A 14,884-nucleotide genomic window follows, 5' to 3' on the forward strand; every position below is an offset into this window, starting at 1 on the left:
AGAAATTGGAGGCATTTTGATGATTGCAATATTGTATGTAGATTATATTAATACTTTTGGTCAGTTTCTCATGGGATGTAAGCTTTGGAACTGTGGACGTGTCTTGTAAGGCTATCATTGATGATTACAACAGTCAATTATATCTACAGCCCTAGTGTCTTAATAAACTGGAAAAAAATTGCAAATGATCCATACTATTCTAAATTATGTCCTCTTGATTTGTCACGTCAGCGTTTGACAATTGTGCTGTAATAACCAAAAAAAAAAAATAAACAGTGCCACATCTTTTCAAACTTGATCAAAATCTCTTGTCAGACTCTAGTTAAAAGGAAACTCAAATTAAAATGGTGCGCTGGGAAAGGAATAAAAAAAAAAAAAACACTTAACATATCAAGCATCCCTTTTTTTTTTATTAACATCGCTTATTACAAAAGAACAAACCTTCAGTGTTAATGAATATATCGCAAGTGTTGATTACAGATGATACGAGACGCTAGACAAGTTACAACACTAAAGACTGTTGATCTCATCCTTTCGGTCTTAGGTCACATAATCTCTTAGTTGGAGATACAGTATAGACTTGTGTGCAATATGACCCTGTATCTCCAAACAGTGACCTTCTGATATGCTCCAATGTCCCTACTCTCCGCCCAGTATTGATCCAAGGTGTGCACAAAGCTTTTATTTCATCAAAACACCAGGATGTAGTTTGATAGGTTGAAAAAGAATGCTGTGCCTCTGCAGGTCCTAGTTCATGTGTTAAAACATATTTAAGTTAACACTCAAGTCATGAAAACCTGTTTATTTCATCAATAGTCAAATATATAATTGTCCTTTGAGACAAAATAAAAAAAATCTACTGTAGGATTTAGTTAATTTAAAACAATGTGTGATCTAAACAGAGGAATGGCTGCCACAAGAAGAGCAGAAAAGTTTCTAATAAAATGATCAGGCTGCTGGAGAAGAGGAATGTGAAAGGAGTGAGATTTTGGTACAGAGTCTGGAATACACAGGCGTTTCCAACCAGCGACGTACATGAGGCGCTCAGAGCAGGTGAGGTGACCAGAGAGTGAGAGGAAGTGGCTGGGTGGGTAAGAACGTTTGAGGTGAAGGTAGTAGTGATGAGGCCCACGTTCAGTGTCAATCCATGAGTGAGGATCCCACTATACCTTGGGCAAATCTTTCTCTGCCTCCTGAAATAAAAAGCATGATTAGGCTCTGAACTGCACATTATCGTCTAATAATAATAATAATAATAATCATAAAATACGTACTCCCTCAGGTCCCTTGGTGAGCTGCTTGCTTACAGCTTGTAGCAGAAGCTGCAGTTCGCTTACAGTTTGGTTAAGTCCTGCGGCCATTTTTTCCTTTCTTTCTGTTTCCTCCTACAAAAGGCAAGCATAGTGGAATCATTATTACTAAAAAAGTATTTAATCACAATAATGAACCCCAGTAGTGTACATACATTCTGTGAAGACATGGTGCTGTTCTCAATCAGCTCATCTGCATTGTCTGACACTTTGGCGAGCTCACCCTGGATCAGATCCACAGACTGTTGTGCCTGGGGCAAGAGAGAAGACCACTGTCAGACAAGAATATGCCATACTCTTCCCTCAACTCAGACCGACATGCTAAAGCATTCTTAGGACCTATGCCTAAAGATTCGGTTTCCAGGGATTTCTGTTTGTTTGCAGGCAGGATTATTTAGTAGAGGGTAAAATGTCAGACTAACTGAAACACATTAGCATGCTTTTACTCCACCGTTTCAGAAAGTTGTAAAAAGGGTGTGTTCAACTTTTTTTTCTTCTTAAATGAATTAATTCACATCAGTTAGGACCAAAAAGAATACATTTGACTAAAATAATAATATTTCTATGGCTCTAACCATAAACAAAGACATGAATGTCCCATTTTCCCCATCTTAATAATTCATATACAGTAGAAATTATATCTCATTTAGGCTTGAAAAACCCCAAAAGACACAAGTGTTAAACGCACTGCCCGTGTGGATCCATTCAGAATGCCTTCTCATTGCTATCTGTTTTTCAAAGGCAGGTTTTAAGAGGCTCAGGAGTTACACTGTGTTTGACACAGGACTAGCCACAAACCAATACCTTGTACAGGTTAGCTGCCACCCTCTGCCGCTCAGTCTCCTCAGTCTCCAGTTTTGACAGAGTCTCTGTGAGTTGTGTTTTCAGCTGGTATAAAAAAACAAACATACAATTTTAGACCTTTAGATCAGAACATACACATGTTCCAATGATGAAACTGAAGTGCACCATAACCCATTCCACATCCCATTTGCACCGTTACACAGCAAGTGAAGCTAAAAATGTGTCAAATACATCTCGAAAACATGGGTTAGTTCTATTACTACAAGCCATCATTCACAACCTTTGTTACAACGCAACTGACATGTAGACACATTTTGTGTTTGAATAGTTGACATCTAGTTGATTATGAATGATGAGAAGAGTGTTAGGGAAGAAGCCTGAGACCCATGTTCAACTGCAGAACAGACCACCGACAGCACTGGCAGGCTACAAAGAAGCTCTAGCTACAAGATGTCCCGTGCTTACCAAAGTCAGCTCCTCATTCTGTCTGATGGCCTCTGTATATGAGCCATCTAGTCTGGTCTGCAATTCAGTCAACAGATCTTTGAGCTGAAATCAGTTTAAAACGGTCATTGGTACTGTGGGTGGAGCCAGCTTTATGTGCAGGTGCTATGAAGCCTATGGGTGTCTTGATAAGAGGCTGAAAGGCTGTTTTCATGAAGAGCCAGAGTCGAGTGATGCAAATATTACTGGGATGCCGGACAGTCGTGACTAAATCCACCATCAAGTGGACCCAGAAACCTGTGCTAGTGCTAGTCAATGATGGAGCAAACTGTAGAGAGTTTGCGAAGTTTCTGGACTAATAAACCTATTACGCTAACATAAGAGGGCGGGCTCTCAAAAGGTTAATCAAATCAAATCAACACGTACAATCTAAAGGATTTACAAAGAGATGGACATACAATCGTAAAGAGACAAAGCATAAATGAGTGAAAAGTACTCACCTCCCGGACCTCGGTCACATAAGTGGCACTCTCACGCTCTGCTCGCTCCAACTCTGATTCCAAGTGCAGCTTCTCCCTTCTCAACTACAAAAGCCAATGCAACAAAATAGGTTATTATCCCGTATCATGGACATTTAAATAGAGCAAACGCAAATACTGACATTTTCAAGCTCTCTTCCTTCTGTTAGTCTTTCAATCTCTAGTTCTAGCCCTGTTGCTTTCTGGGTCATCTGCAGAGAAAAAGGAACACACATTAACACTCTCATTATTTGGCTTGTATGTTGTTAATTCCATACCTCTCTCAGCTCTCCCTGTGACACTTCCTGCTTCAGTTTCCAGCGGGACTCCTCCTGCTCAACACTGCTCTGGAGGCGCTGCAGGATGCCCTCCTGTGGATAGAAGAGGCATTACACCTTTCCCTACACCAGCTTGTATCACAAAGACTTGAAGACATTTTGTCCAAAAGTATGGTGAACTTTGGTAGACCATTATATGCCATTCAACAACTAAATCAGACTTACCGTCTCTGCCAAAACCTTCTTGTAGGTTTCACAGTCCTTCTGTAGAATCTTTTGACTTTCTTCAGCTTCCTTCAGTTTACCAGTCAATTCCTATAAATACATTTTAAAGGTGAGCTCATCATTTTAGTTGTTTAGCTCATTTGTACTGTACACGTACCTCATAGTCCCCTGATACAGGGGTGGGTTGTGCGGCTGGAGCTTCTGATACTGCAGTCTCAAACTTGCAAAGCCATTCCTGATGGTTCTATAGAGCAACAAACTGTAAGTGAAAGACTTAAATATGGAGTGTATGGAGATAATGGTCACAACGTACCTGCTCAGAGGGCAGAGGCACATGGGGGAGGAGTCTGTGCAGAACATCTCGACACTCAGCCTGAGACGTCTCCAGGGCTGCCACGTTCTCCTGCAGGAAAACACACGTCTCAACATTCCATGACACTCTTTTGATTGTATTTGCGAACAAAAAAAAAAATCTCCCAAAACTGGCTAGCTACATTACATTATGACCACAATGAACTTACAAAAACCCCTACGCCAGGCCTTTCACCAGAAAAATTGTGAATACAATAAGTTTACATGGCAGTTTAGAGCAGCTGCCTAAGAACTGTGTATATCTAATGACTGAAGATATAGAGTACTGAGGCTGATAGCACAGAGGCAGCTGCGGTGCTGTTGGCTCAACATATCCCCTATTCTGGCACAGACTAAAATACATACACTTTAACTGTTAATAGAGTGACCAGTTAGCACTGGATGTCTACATGAGCAGCCCTTCTGCTACATAAAGATATCAAAGGTCATTAGGCGTGGGCACAGAGCATTAAGAAACATATGCATCATGGCAGACGTGACAACATGAGGGTGATTAATGAATGCATTAGGAGGACAAATCAGAGTGACGCAAAGCAGCAAACATGCACGACACGAGTCACGACACAAGACAATGTGAAATGATTACCATGAATCTCAAACTAATGGCACCCAGTGAAATCATGTCACTGCACACTCATTTAGGACCGTTCTGTTAACCAGATCAGGAAAATAAACTGTTGAAAGATACAGCCATATTCAGCGGCTCAACTGTGAGTCCACTGTAGGCAAATGAGTATGCAGCTTTGTGACGGGTGATGCGGCTCATTCATGGGAAACAGCATTTTAGGGAATGCGTCCGATTGGAACTAGAGTGAAGCAGACTGAGGTGGCCAACCTTGACAGTTTTGCTGAGTTTTCCTTGAAGCATGGACTCGGTGGCTGACAAAGCTTCCATTGCACTCCAGTTTTTCTCCCGAAGCTCCTGTTTTGGTCAGTTTCAGAGAGACACTTTCAGTTCAGCCTCGGGGAACGGGCCTCAAATACACACGAGGATGAAATACTTGAACAATACTGCTTTTCACTCATGCTCCAACCAACACGGGGTTGCTGTACTTTACCGTCACATGGTAAAGCCACATGCATTAAAGAAATAGATTAAATATACATGTCGGATGTCTCTCCAAACAGTATTAATGTGTTCAGAGGAAGAGTGAACATGCTCTCAAGAACAAATACTTCCTAATGCTCTGAAGAACCCAATAGAGTCAAAACTCCACTTCGAACATATAAAACTGTTCAGTATATCATCAACTACAAACGTAAGTGAAACAGTGAGGGACAAAAGCTCCGGCCATAAGATCTCACAAGATAAAATTGCCACAAGATTGTGCAAACATGCCGTGGGATGTTATTTCCCCACGCGCTTCATGTCATGTCAGCATCTTCTCATCTTGTGTCCCACCCGTAAAATCGATACAAGACAAATGGAGCAAACTGGCAGTACACAGGAGTGTGGATGTGTACAGAGTGAACATCACTGACGTTTGGAAAGCACATAAACATAGGGGTAATAGCTCCAGGACAACATTAGTCAATTATTGGAAAAAACATCTTACATTGTTCTTCTTTCTGTGGAGCTCCACTGAGTCCCTCAGCTCAGCCAGTTCTCCCTGAAGATCTGAGATCTGCTTCTCCTTTGCAGACAACCTGAGACACAAAGAAAAAACAGAGTTTAACACAATGGATACATATTGGTACAAATATGGTACAAAAATACTTACTCTCCAAGAAGCTCTGTGCTTGGCACTGCTGTGGTCAACTGTTAAAAAGTTTAAGAAGTAAATTAAGTCATTATTTTTCTTCAGTGTAACACAATGTGAGTATATAGTGTAAAAAATACTCTAGATCCATTAAATTATGAGAGACTGGGCCACTGTAGATCATATTTTGCATTAAGTGAGACATATAGTAAGTGCAGTTGTTTTAAAGCAGATGCTCACCTGCTGCTGCTCCTCGAGCTTCTCACTCAACTCCTTTGTTCTGGTCTCCAGCTCAGCTTTAAGTCCCTGGATCTCTTGGTCCTTTGCCACCAGCCTGGGGACAATTGCATGTATTATTATTATTGAGTTTTCCAGTGCTGCACAAGTGACTTACTGCTGCAAGTCTTGGAGTTGATCACTAGAATTGGTCGACTCGACAGGCGCTTGTTTCTGCAGGAGCTGCTCTAGCTCGGCCTGCATTGCTGCCAGCGCCTGCTCCAGTAGCTGTCACAGAAAAGAAAAGGCTTGAGCCCCCCAAAAGGCAGAATATCTTTCAGCTCATTTACTGTCTTATCCCATACCTCAGCTCGCTTTTCTAGAGCTGCACTGTTGTCCTGTGCCACGCGGAGAGCCTCCTGTAGCATTTCTACCTTCTGATCCCTTTCTAGAATCCTGAGATGTAAGAGTCATTAAATACTGATCAGAACAATTGACTGTATTTAACCCATTTGGAACTGAACAAGACTTACTGGCTTTGGTAATCTTGTACTGCAGATTCTGAAGAAGTCTAAAATAATGGTTAAAATAAACAGATGATTCAAATGAACAGTTGAGAAGCGACTAAACTCTTGGGAGAATCTCACCTGTTCCAACTGATTCTTCAGAGTGTCGATCTCATGTTTTAGTGCCTCAGACTTTTCTCTTGAAGCCTGCCCAAAGAACATTAGATTGTGGATATGACATCAACAAAACTAAGCAGAGAATTTGTAAATAGCTTTCTCCCTAAAAGGTTGCGTTCAAGTTCTAGAATAGGATGACGTTACAATCTCAGATGGCACACAAAAGAAACTGTGGGAAATTCACAGTTTTGGTAGTAAAACTTTCCAATATTTGTCAATATTCATATTGGCTCATATTAACTTTACGTCTTAAAGCCCTTTCACCTGACAACAATCACATCTCTGGAGTTGAGAAATGGCACCACTTTCTTTCCTTTTCCTTTTTGACATTGAACTTTATGCCAGTTTCTGTTTCTTGTGGACGCATTGTAATCGACTTGTACACTTTATGAATTGAAATCCCTGATCTCCCTGTTCCCAATTTCTTTCTAGAACATCAAAACACCAGAGACCTTCAGTTCTTCTTCCTTGTTTGCCACTTCAATCAGTCCCTTCTCCAGCAAGTCCTCAACAGTTTTCATGCTTTCCTCCTTTTCTTGGACACTGTGGGAGAGTCAAAGTTAAAAGCATTATGCAAATATGCAGCAGAACACGATTTAACACATAATCTGTTTTACACACCTCTTTTGGATCTGGTCCAAAGTCACCTGAGAGGCCGTCTTTGGTTCAAACAGAAAAGGGAGTGTCACAACGGGGCTCCAGAACACAGCGACACGTGGACATTGTTGGAAGCTGTGCACTTACCTGCTCAGAAATCTGGGCCTGCAGATTCTGTAGCTCTGCCTTCAGCGTCATGTTCTCATTGTGCAAGGCCTACACAGAAGGAAATGTATCCTTTCAACACAGATCGCAGTGGGAAACGGCACAACTTATGCAACTGAGCTCCACAACGGCTCTTTATGCTCCGTATCATATTGCTGACTCCACTATAGGGGAATTGTGTGTTTAATGGTATAATATTTCTTTTGGAAGGTTTTGATGATAGCGCAAGTATTGTGTCACTTTTTGATGATTTATTCTCATTGTGAAGTTAGCATTTGGTTATTTTTGAAGGAATGCAGAAAAAGCTATTAAATGTATCATTATTTTACATTTTGGATGTTTTGTATCGGAAAATGTATTAAAAAAAAACACATAATAAAAAGAAACAACTGCGCAGACTTCCCGTTAAACTGCTGATTTCTGCCTCCCCATTTACTGTAAATGTCATCGCAACAAAATGTGTTTGAGAATCTAAATGAAATGCTGTTTTATATGACAATAGCAATCAAAAAGAATTTGTAGAATGAAGTCAGTAAAAAGCAGTGGGTGTGTCTGTGGGATCAGGGAAAACAGGATTTTTTAGAACAATGTCGTCTTGTATGAAGGAGATTAAAGGTTACTGAAAATACATGAATCACTCCAATTACCACTTTGAATAAATAAAGTTGTAATTAGAGTGATTCATGCACGTTTGTATAATAGGCCTCCCTTAAACACACAAATAATTTCCATAAGTCAAAATGAACAACATATTTAAGTATTTAATCAAATAAATATACACGTCTAAAGCAGCAGGTAAAGAACTATATGAGAAGCATATTTCAGATTCCCCAAATTCCTCCGGTGCAATGAGCCCATGTGTTGTTTGTGTAAGAAAGTCTGCAGTGGAGTACCTGCATGTCTGTTTCTCGGCTGGCTCCGCTGCTCCTCTCTGCATTTAGATTATCCTCCAGGCTCTTTCTCTGCAACTCCTTATCTGCCAAACTGCACTCGGGAGAGAAAGGCTCGTGAAAAACAACTCGGACAGAGCACACGTTTATCAAATAATGAGGGAAATCTTACAGCTTCTGGAGCTCCTCCATGTGCGAGACGTGGGTGACCTAAATGTAAAACAGAGATCTCATTAGCCGACCTACATTAGACGTTTAGAGTTTTCAGTGACCCGTTTACCTGCGACGACATCTGGGCTTGAAAAATCTCATTTTGGACTTTGAGAGTTTTGTTTTCATTCACCAGATCCTGACAACAAAGTAAAAACGTCATATGACTGAACTGGATGTTGCAAGGTCTCTTTTTGTTTGTTCTTTTAGCCTTGTGGACTTACCTGGACGTGGGCTTGCATGGAGTCGTCCGCTGTGCTTTGTTGAGATGATTCCAACAGCCCCATAACTTTCTGCTCCAGACCCTCCTTGGACACCATGGCCTCCGTCAGACTGCTGTGCAAGGTCTGGATCTCCTTGTTCTTGTTGTTCATCTCCGTTTCCACCGCCAGCAGCTGAGTGTGGAGCTCTACACACGCACGTGACATTATTATAACCGTAGCTCTTTAGTCAGAATTAAATATGCCACAATGGGAATTACCTTGGTTAGAGGCCTGCAGCTTTTCTTGGTCTGAATTGACATTGCGGAGGAAATTCTGCATCTCTTCCCACCTCCGTTTTGCATCTTGAAGTTGGGCCTTAAGCGAGACAGAAAACACTTAAGCTTGCTTTCAGTTAATCCAAGTGTTTAGCTCAACTCCTTAAAGCGTACGACTAGTAATGAGTCGACTAGAAAAACAAGAAGAGCAGGAAAGTGCTGTTTATGCTCAGTGAAGCTTCAAATAAGACCGCTTCCAAAGACAAACACCATCCTCCTGACGTGGAGTTGATTTCCCACACCCGTCCTCGGCACTTCCACTCAGGCCTCCTCCTCCCATTCCCCCGCTAATGCTAACAAACATGCGCGACAGATCCGAGGTGGCCGTGCGTGGCTCGGCTGTTCGGCATCTGGGAGAAACGAAGCCTGGGCTAAAACAACAGCCTGTGCATGTGGATGAGCGTACCTCCAGCTGGGACACGTTCTGCTTGTAGCTGACCTCCAGTGACACCCTCTGGTGCTCCTCCTGCTGGAGCTTGCTCTTGTTTTCCCCCAGTTCATTCCTCATGCTTGTGTATTCAGCGCGCAACTTGTTTAGCTCGGCAGAATTCCTGAGAAAATCAACGCACACAAATGAGATGTCAATAATTTGGATTAACTGGCACATGCAAGTACAAATTAAACTGTAAAGCTAGGCCCATCACGATTCTGAAAAGTTATGTATAGCTACTGAATAAGGCCATGTTAAATGATAATATTTAAATAACAAACCCCTTTCTAAATGTATAATAGTGTTAAAAAACATGTGCTGTAATAAATAAGAGGCAGAATGAAACAGTCTAGTAATTATTTAGTATTTATATTAGTCATAGAAGTTATTTATTTGACTCTTTATAGTTGAAATCTAATCGTACAACAAAAAAAACATAATTCTCCACTTGCCAAAAAAAATTTACACACAATAAATATCGAGTTTCAGCTCGTATCTATAAAACAGTAAGTCGACATAGTAGTTATTGTGACTGGTGTATGTATAGCCGCCACGTGCAGTACTGACTTGCTCTCCATTTGGTTGGTGGCAGAGCTGACAGCGTCTCGGAGGATGCCGTTCTCCTGTTGCAGTCTGGTGATCTGGCTCTCCAGCTGCTCACGCACCTGTTGGAACTAAACATTTCAAATCAATGTTTGTATTATTCGGGCCCGGAGAGCAAATCCGACAGCCTCTGGGGCGTTACCTTCATCTGCATGGTCTGGAGCTCCCCGTAGCTGCCCTGGGCCTTGGCCTGCATACCGCCCAGCTCCTTCTCCATGGCTGCACGCTGCTCTCTCATCATCGCTTCCACCCGGCTGGCTTTTTGCTTTTCTACCTGGAGCTCCTAAAGCAAAACGGTGTGAGCATTGAGCACCGATTTATTGTGTGGTAGCAATGCAACTCTAATCAAAAAGAAACCTCACAATACCTGGCTAAGCTGTTTGACTTTGTCCTTCGCAATAGACGCTTCTTCTTGGAGTGTGTTAAAAAGCCTCTCTCGCTCCTGTTCGGCTGGGTCGGGCCTGGCGGCAGTCTGTGATAGAATGATCCTGTTTATTTCACAATACACCATTAATAAATCTACTGAAGACTTCTTGTTGAGAGTCACTTCTTACCTTGTGCCAAGCATTCAGGGCGTTGGGGCTCTTCTCTCCAAGAAGGGATAACACACTGACAACTTCTGCATCAGACAGTGCCAGACTGGACAGGCCAGAGAGCAGTTCCTTTAGCTTCAACCCAGCATTCTCTAGATTATTGTACGAGGAGAGATAATGACTATGAGTAATAGTTTAATAGAGGACGAAGCCACGTCAGTATGAGCATCTCTGCACCTTTATCAGTCTCGTTCTTTGGTTTCTTGCCACTGCTCTTGGGTGGTGGGACACTGTCATTGTTGCTTGCCTGGTGGTTGGTAGGTGTGGGTGAATCAGCCAATGGTTCCTCAGCTGGATAAAAGAAACAAATGGTGTTATAGGGCCCTTCCTCTTTGGCATGAAGCTCTTTGCATGAGCCACTAATACGTACTAGGCTCAGTCTTCTGCTTCTTTGCATTTTTCTTTTTCCCACCGGTAGCAGGAGGTGCAGCCCCGTCGACAGCTTTGGTTTCAGCCACAACGGGAGCTTCCTTTTTAACTGGAACTGGGGCCACCTGCTCTGGTTTAGCTTCTTGCTGCTGGTCATCCGCAGATACTGGATCGAAGAGAAAACGTGTGCTATGACTCAGTGTTTCTTACAAATCTGGGTGTTCCTCTGCCTGCTAGTGTGTTTACTAGAGGCAGTTCTACATCGACTGATTAAATAGATTTTTGATAATGAATTCAGATGCCTCGCTAATTAGGCTACACAATGAGAGGAAAACGTGCAATATTTTCACAGCACAAAAACACATGGACTGGGCAGAATGTGTCTCTGTGTTCAGGTCTGTTATGTGAGCAGCAGCTGATTATCACAAACACAGAAATAATGTTTTCTTAATAATGAAAATCTAAAATCGTACCGTAATTATACTTTGGAATTATGAGGCCAATCTCAGCAATTCACAAAAAGACATTTAGTAATTCTACATTTGTGGGGCTGTGAGATGTGACTAAAGCTAGAGTAAATAAGCTATTTATCCTCAGCAAATTATTATTCTCTGCTTTTCGACATCTTGAGTTTGCATTCTCTCTAATCCAAAAGAGAGCCAGACTTAAATGGGCAGGTATGGTTCACTTAAGATGGTGGAGACATGTTTGGACCGTCCCAATCCTCTATAGTGAACCAGGTGAAACGCGGCTATAAACATTTTGTTTCTCACTCACCAGGCTCAGCTTTCTGTTTCTTCTTCTTCTTCCCAGAGCTCGGAGGAGGAGTTTGTTGAGCCTGGACTGGAGCGGCAGACTGGACTTGCACCTGGACCTCAGCCTGAATGAGGGGAGAAGGTGGGCTGGACTGCTTGGTGTCGATCAGAGGTGGTGCTTCAGACTTGCTGCTAGCCTGTTTGGTGCCGTTCACTTCTGGCTCCTCAGTTGGGGCAGGAGAGGAGGCGGCGGCAGCAGTGGCGGCAGCAGCTGCGGCAGCAGCAGCCTTGGCCGCCTTCTTGTTCTTCTTCCTTTCCCTCGGACCGGCTGGAGGCTCGGATGACACCAGGGGCACATAGGCAGCAACGGGAGCAGGTGTGGCTTGGATTGTTGGTTCCTCATCCATTTCCTGAGAGGAGCTGTTGGCACCATCCACTCCATCAAAATCTCTCACATCCTCCTCCGATTCACCTCCTCCTCCAACGGCAGCGCTCTCCTTCTTCTTGCTCTTCTTCTTGTCAGTCTTCTTGCGAGTGTCTGGCTTGGCTGGTGGTAGTTTCAGGTCTCGTTTTTGCTTGGCCAGAACTTCATCATAAGAGGTCTCTTTCATGAATAGCCAGAAGAAGAGGAACATGAGGGCAACGACCAGGGAAGGGGCCAGGATGAGCAGGTACTGGGAGTCATAGATATCCACCGCCATTCTGCATTCAAGAGGAAATAACGTCATTATAGTGGTTGCATTTTGACACAAGCATTCCTCCTCATCTATTATTGACGTACTGTATGTTTCTAATGTTCATTTGAAAGCACAGAAGTTCAAGCAACAGAGCCACTTGTAAACAGTGTACAAAGGCAGCACGGGAGACCTGAAGAAGCCACACAGTCCGGGCCTTGTCAGTAATTTGGATTAAGTAGATTACCCTTGATAATGCATTAACCTTCCCAGTAACACTTCCTGTAAACATGTGTGTAAAGCCTTCAGTAAAATGCTGCTGCTTTTTTTTCTTCTAATGTATCAAATTCACAACACACACCTATTCAACAGTCTTATTACATAACACTTCTAAACTATGTTATTACATAACTCCCCCACGCTCCACATTATTGGGGCTCAGGAAAAACTCTTATTCAAGTAAGACTTTTGCATTTGAAACACTTTACTCCTGTGATACAAAATTATCAACTCTAAAAGCTATTTTAAAGTTTTAAAAAACATGTTAAAACCCCGTATTTACTTAAGCTTGTGACAATGCAAGAAATATATTTGTGGAAAGTAATAACTTATATGGTACTATTCAAACAAATAAACTTGCCTACCATTTTATATAACACATAACAATACTTCCTTTCATTTTTTTGGCAATAGAAGGAAAAATGTCTCTTTATTTCATATTATGTGTAGAGTCTTGAATGGGCGTGTAAAGTAGGTAAAATGATTAGTAGAAGCAGCGGTTGTGGTAGAACAACAGTAGACACAGGGACGTACTAGCATGAGCCATATTGGTACTTGTACATTACTTTGAAACTTTTACTTCATCTTGAATAAGTCGAACTTTGGAGTAGGATTAAAACACTTTAGTTCACCACTGTAAAACAATGTCAAGTATGCAACAAGACAGCTAATGCTATTTTCAGTTTTGTTATAGGAAACTCCTGGACATTTAAAGCTATGACATACCTCCGAAATGTAGCCCTGCTTATTGGCTGATAGGGGATGGGTGGAAGGTGCTGGCTGACGTCTTATTACATTCTTATTCTCCTGCATTTAAAAAGGCGTGTGAATAACCCTGTACAAAAAGTGAGCCCTGTCCCAGCATCAGAATGAGCCTCCAGGACAATGGCCTCTCACCCTGTTGGCAGCACAGATTCCAGCCTACTTGGCCACAGCAAGACTTTCAAACCAGTACCGACCCTCTAACAACTGTGATATACTACTGCAAGAGTCATAGAGAATGATAAAATACAGTCCAAAAGTCAAAAGATATCATTTATTTCTGTTTTCGCCCTCCAGGTTTATATATCTGCTAACTATCTACTATCAGGATTCTGGCAGGTAAGAAAGCAAAGTACACAGTAAAGTGCCAGAATAGAAAGGAAACATTAACTACTTCATATAACTCATTTACTTCCGGGACAGAACAATAGTAAATATACAACACAAAGTTAATGTCACTCATAACATCAAAGTTATGTATTCCCAAAGTTAACAATGAAAGCTGGAAAAACAACTTGTATCCGGAACACAATAGAGAAGAGGAAATGTTAAAACTTAAAAATACCTACCTAACTAATAGAAAATCTTAAAAGGAGCTAGCCAGGTCCATTTAAAGGGGCGCCTCTGTGGGGTAGAGAGGACTGAATGTCCCAGCACTACGTGGACACGTCCAGTCAAATTATTGCCTTCTTCAGAGCAAGAAAACCACACCAAAAACAAAGTAAATATCTCACCTTGCCAATAAAGACAAGCAGTTATTTGAGCTAGTCTAGCTAAATAACCACAAAGCCTCTCACTTAAACAAATTCAAACAAAAAGCGAAAAAAGAGGAACATGTGACGACTGCGTTAGCTCGCTCACGTCATTATTAATATTAACACTTAAGTTCTGAATATTCATGAATCGAAAACCGACCCCAGACGTGATTGCAGAATGGAATTAAACGTGTAACATGAATGAGCTAACTTAGCTAACAGCCAAAACGCGAGGCGAAACTACTAGTGTTAGCTTGTCCGTGTATTAGTGCCAAAGGTGGAGTAGTTTGAGGAGAAATGAATCAAAATGTGTAAAGTCTGATCCCGTGTAACATTGTGGAGGCGTGGACCGGGCCTTTCTGCGTGCTGACCCAGCCTCCCGGTCTCCTAAAGCTCAGAGCCGGTGCTGTCGCTCTTCTCCCGGTGAAGGGCCGATCCCAGGCCCGTGGAAGGAGCTGAGCCGGTCTGCCACTAGTACGGGTGCAGGTTCTGAGGTGATTCGTCAGTAACTAGAGCTAAAACGGGGTAAAACTAGCGGCATACCTGTAGCTTGAGTCTGCGCGTCCCTACAGCGGGGAAATGGCGTTACTCCGGTTGACTCTCGCACACTCCTGACTTCCCAGGGCAGCTCCAGCCTGGCTTTCTTCGGCACTATCCGTCACTATCGCCCGTGTCTGGTGCGCGGGGGCGGGTCGTAGTCTTGCTTCAGATGTG

The 14,884-nt window shown here is 42.4% G+C and overlaps 1 protein-coding gene across 5 annotated transcripts; it reads right to left on the reverse strand.

Annotated features, from left to right (window-relative positions):
• Positions 1–388: 388 nt before the first annotated feature.
• ktn1 (kinectin 1) lies at positions 389–14,881 on the reverse strand. 5 transcript variants are annotated; one of them, XM_072458007.1, is made up of 36 exons: positions 14,714–14,881; positions 11,723–12,402; positions 10,947–11,111; positions 10,754–10,867; positions 10,538–10,668; positions 10,351–10,455; positions 10,126–10,266; positions 9,948–10,045; positions 9,357–9,501; positions 8,894–8,990; positions 8,637–8,821; positions 8,483–8,551; positions 8,375–8,412; positions 8,206–8,296; positions 7,295–7,363; positions 7,172–7,209; positions 7,003–7,093; positions 6,515–6,580; positions 6,401–6,438; positions 6,233–6,323; positions 6,046–6,155; positions 5,892–5,985; positions 5,673–5,710; positions 5,508–5,598; positions 4,787–4,873; positions 3,893–3,982; positions 3,737–3,823; positions 3,580–3,669; positions 3,355–3,447; positions 3,220–3,288; positions 3,059–3,142; positions 2,580–2,663; positions 2,115–2,198; positions 1,466–1,561; positions 1,275–1,385; positions 389–1,193 (listed from the first exon to the last, which is right to left on the reverse strand). In XM_072458007.1, the coding sequence occupies exons 2-36, from the start codon at positions 12,399–12,401 to the stop codon at positions 1,164–1,166; spliced, it is 3,789 nt and encodes a 1,262-aa protein (XP_072314108.1). In that variant the 5' UTR covers position 12,402; positions 14,714–14,881; the 3' UTR covers positions 389–1,163. The 5 variants fall into 5 exon arrangements, with proteins under 5 accessions (XP_072314108.1, XP_072314107.1, XP_072314111.1 ...); XM_072458006.1 differs by having other exon boundaries at positions 9,948–10,054; XM_072458010.1 differs by lacking the exon at positions 10,947–11,111 and having other exon boundaries at positions 9,948–10,054.
• Between the last annotated feature and the right edge of the window lie 3 nt (positions 14,882–14,884).

The sequence above is a fragment of the Eucyclogobius newberryi genome, unplaced genomic scaffold (genome assembly GCF_026437365.1).
Source record: "Eucyclogobius newberryi isolate DKJ021-1_F unplaced genomic scaffold, fEucNew1.0.hap1 SCAF_21, whole genome shotgun sequence".
Classification (NCBI taxonomy): Eukaryota; Metazoa; Chordata; class Actinopteri; order Gobiiformes; family Gobiidae; genus Eucyclogobius; species Eucyclogobius newberryi.

What these genes read in the sequence shown, in the direction of transcription:
- ktn1 (XM_072458006.1), bottom strand. Translation starts at nt 12,401, where the DNA reads ATGGCGGTGGATATCTATGACTCCCAGTACCTGCTCATCCTGGCCCCT. An exon ending in AGGCCCAGATTTCTGAGCAG is followed by an intron (nt 7,210 to 7,294) that starts GTAAGTGCACAG and finishes TTTGAACCAAAG; the next exon opens with ACGGCCTCTCAGGTGACTTT. An exon ending in TCCACAGAAAGAAGAACAAT is followed by an intron (nt 4,874 to 5,507) that starts GTAAGATGTTTT and finishes TGACCAAAACAG; the next exon opens with GAGCTTCGGGAGAAAAACTG.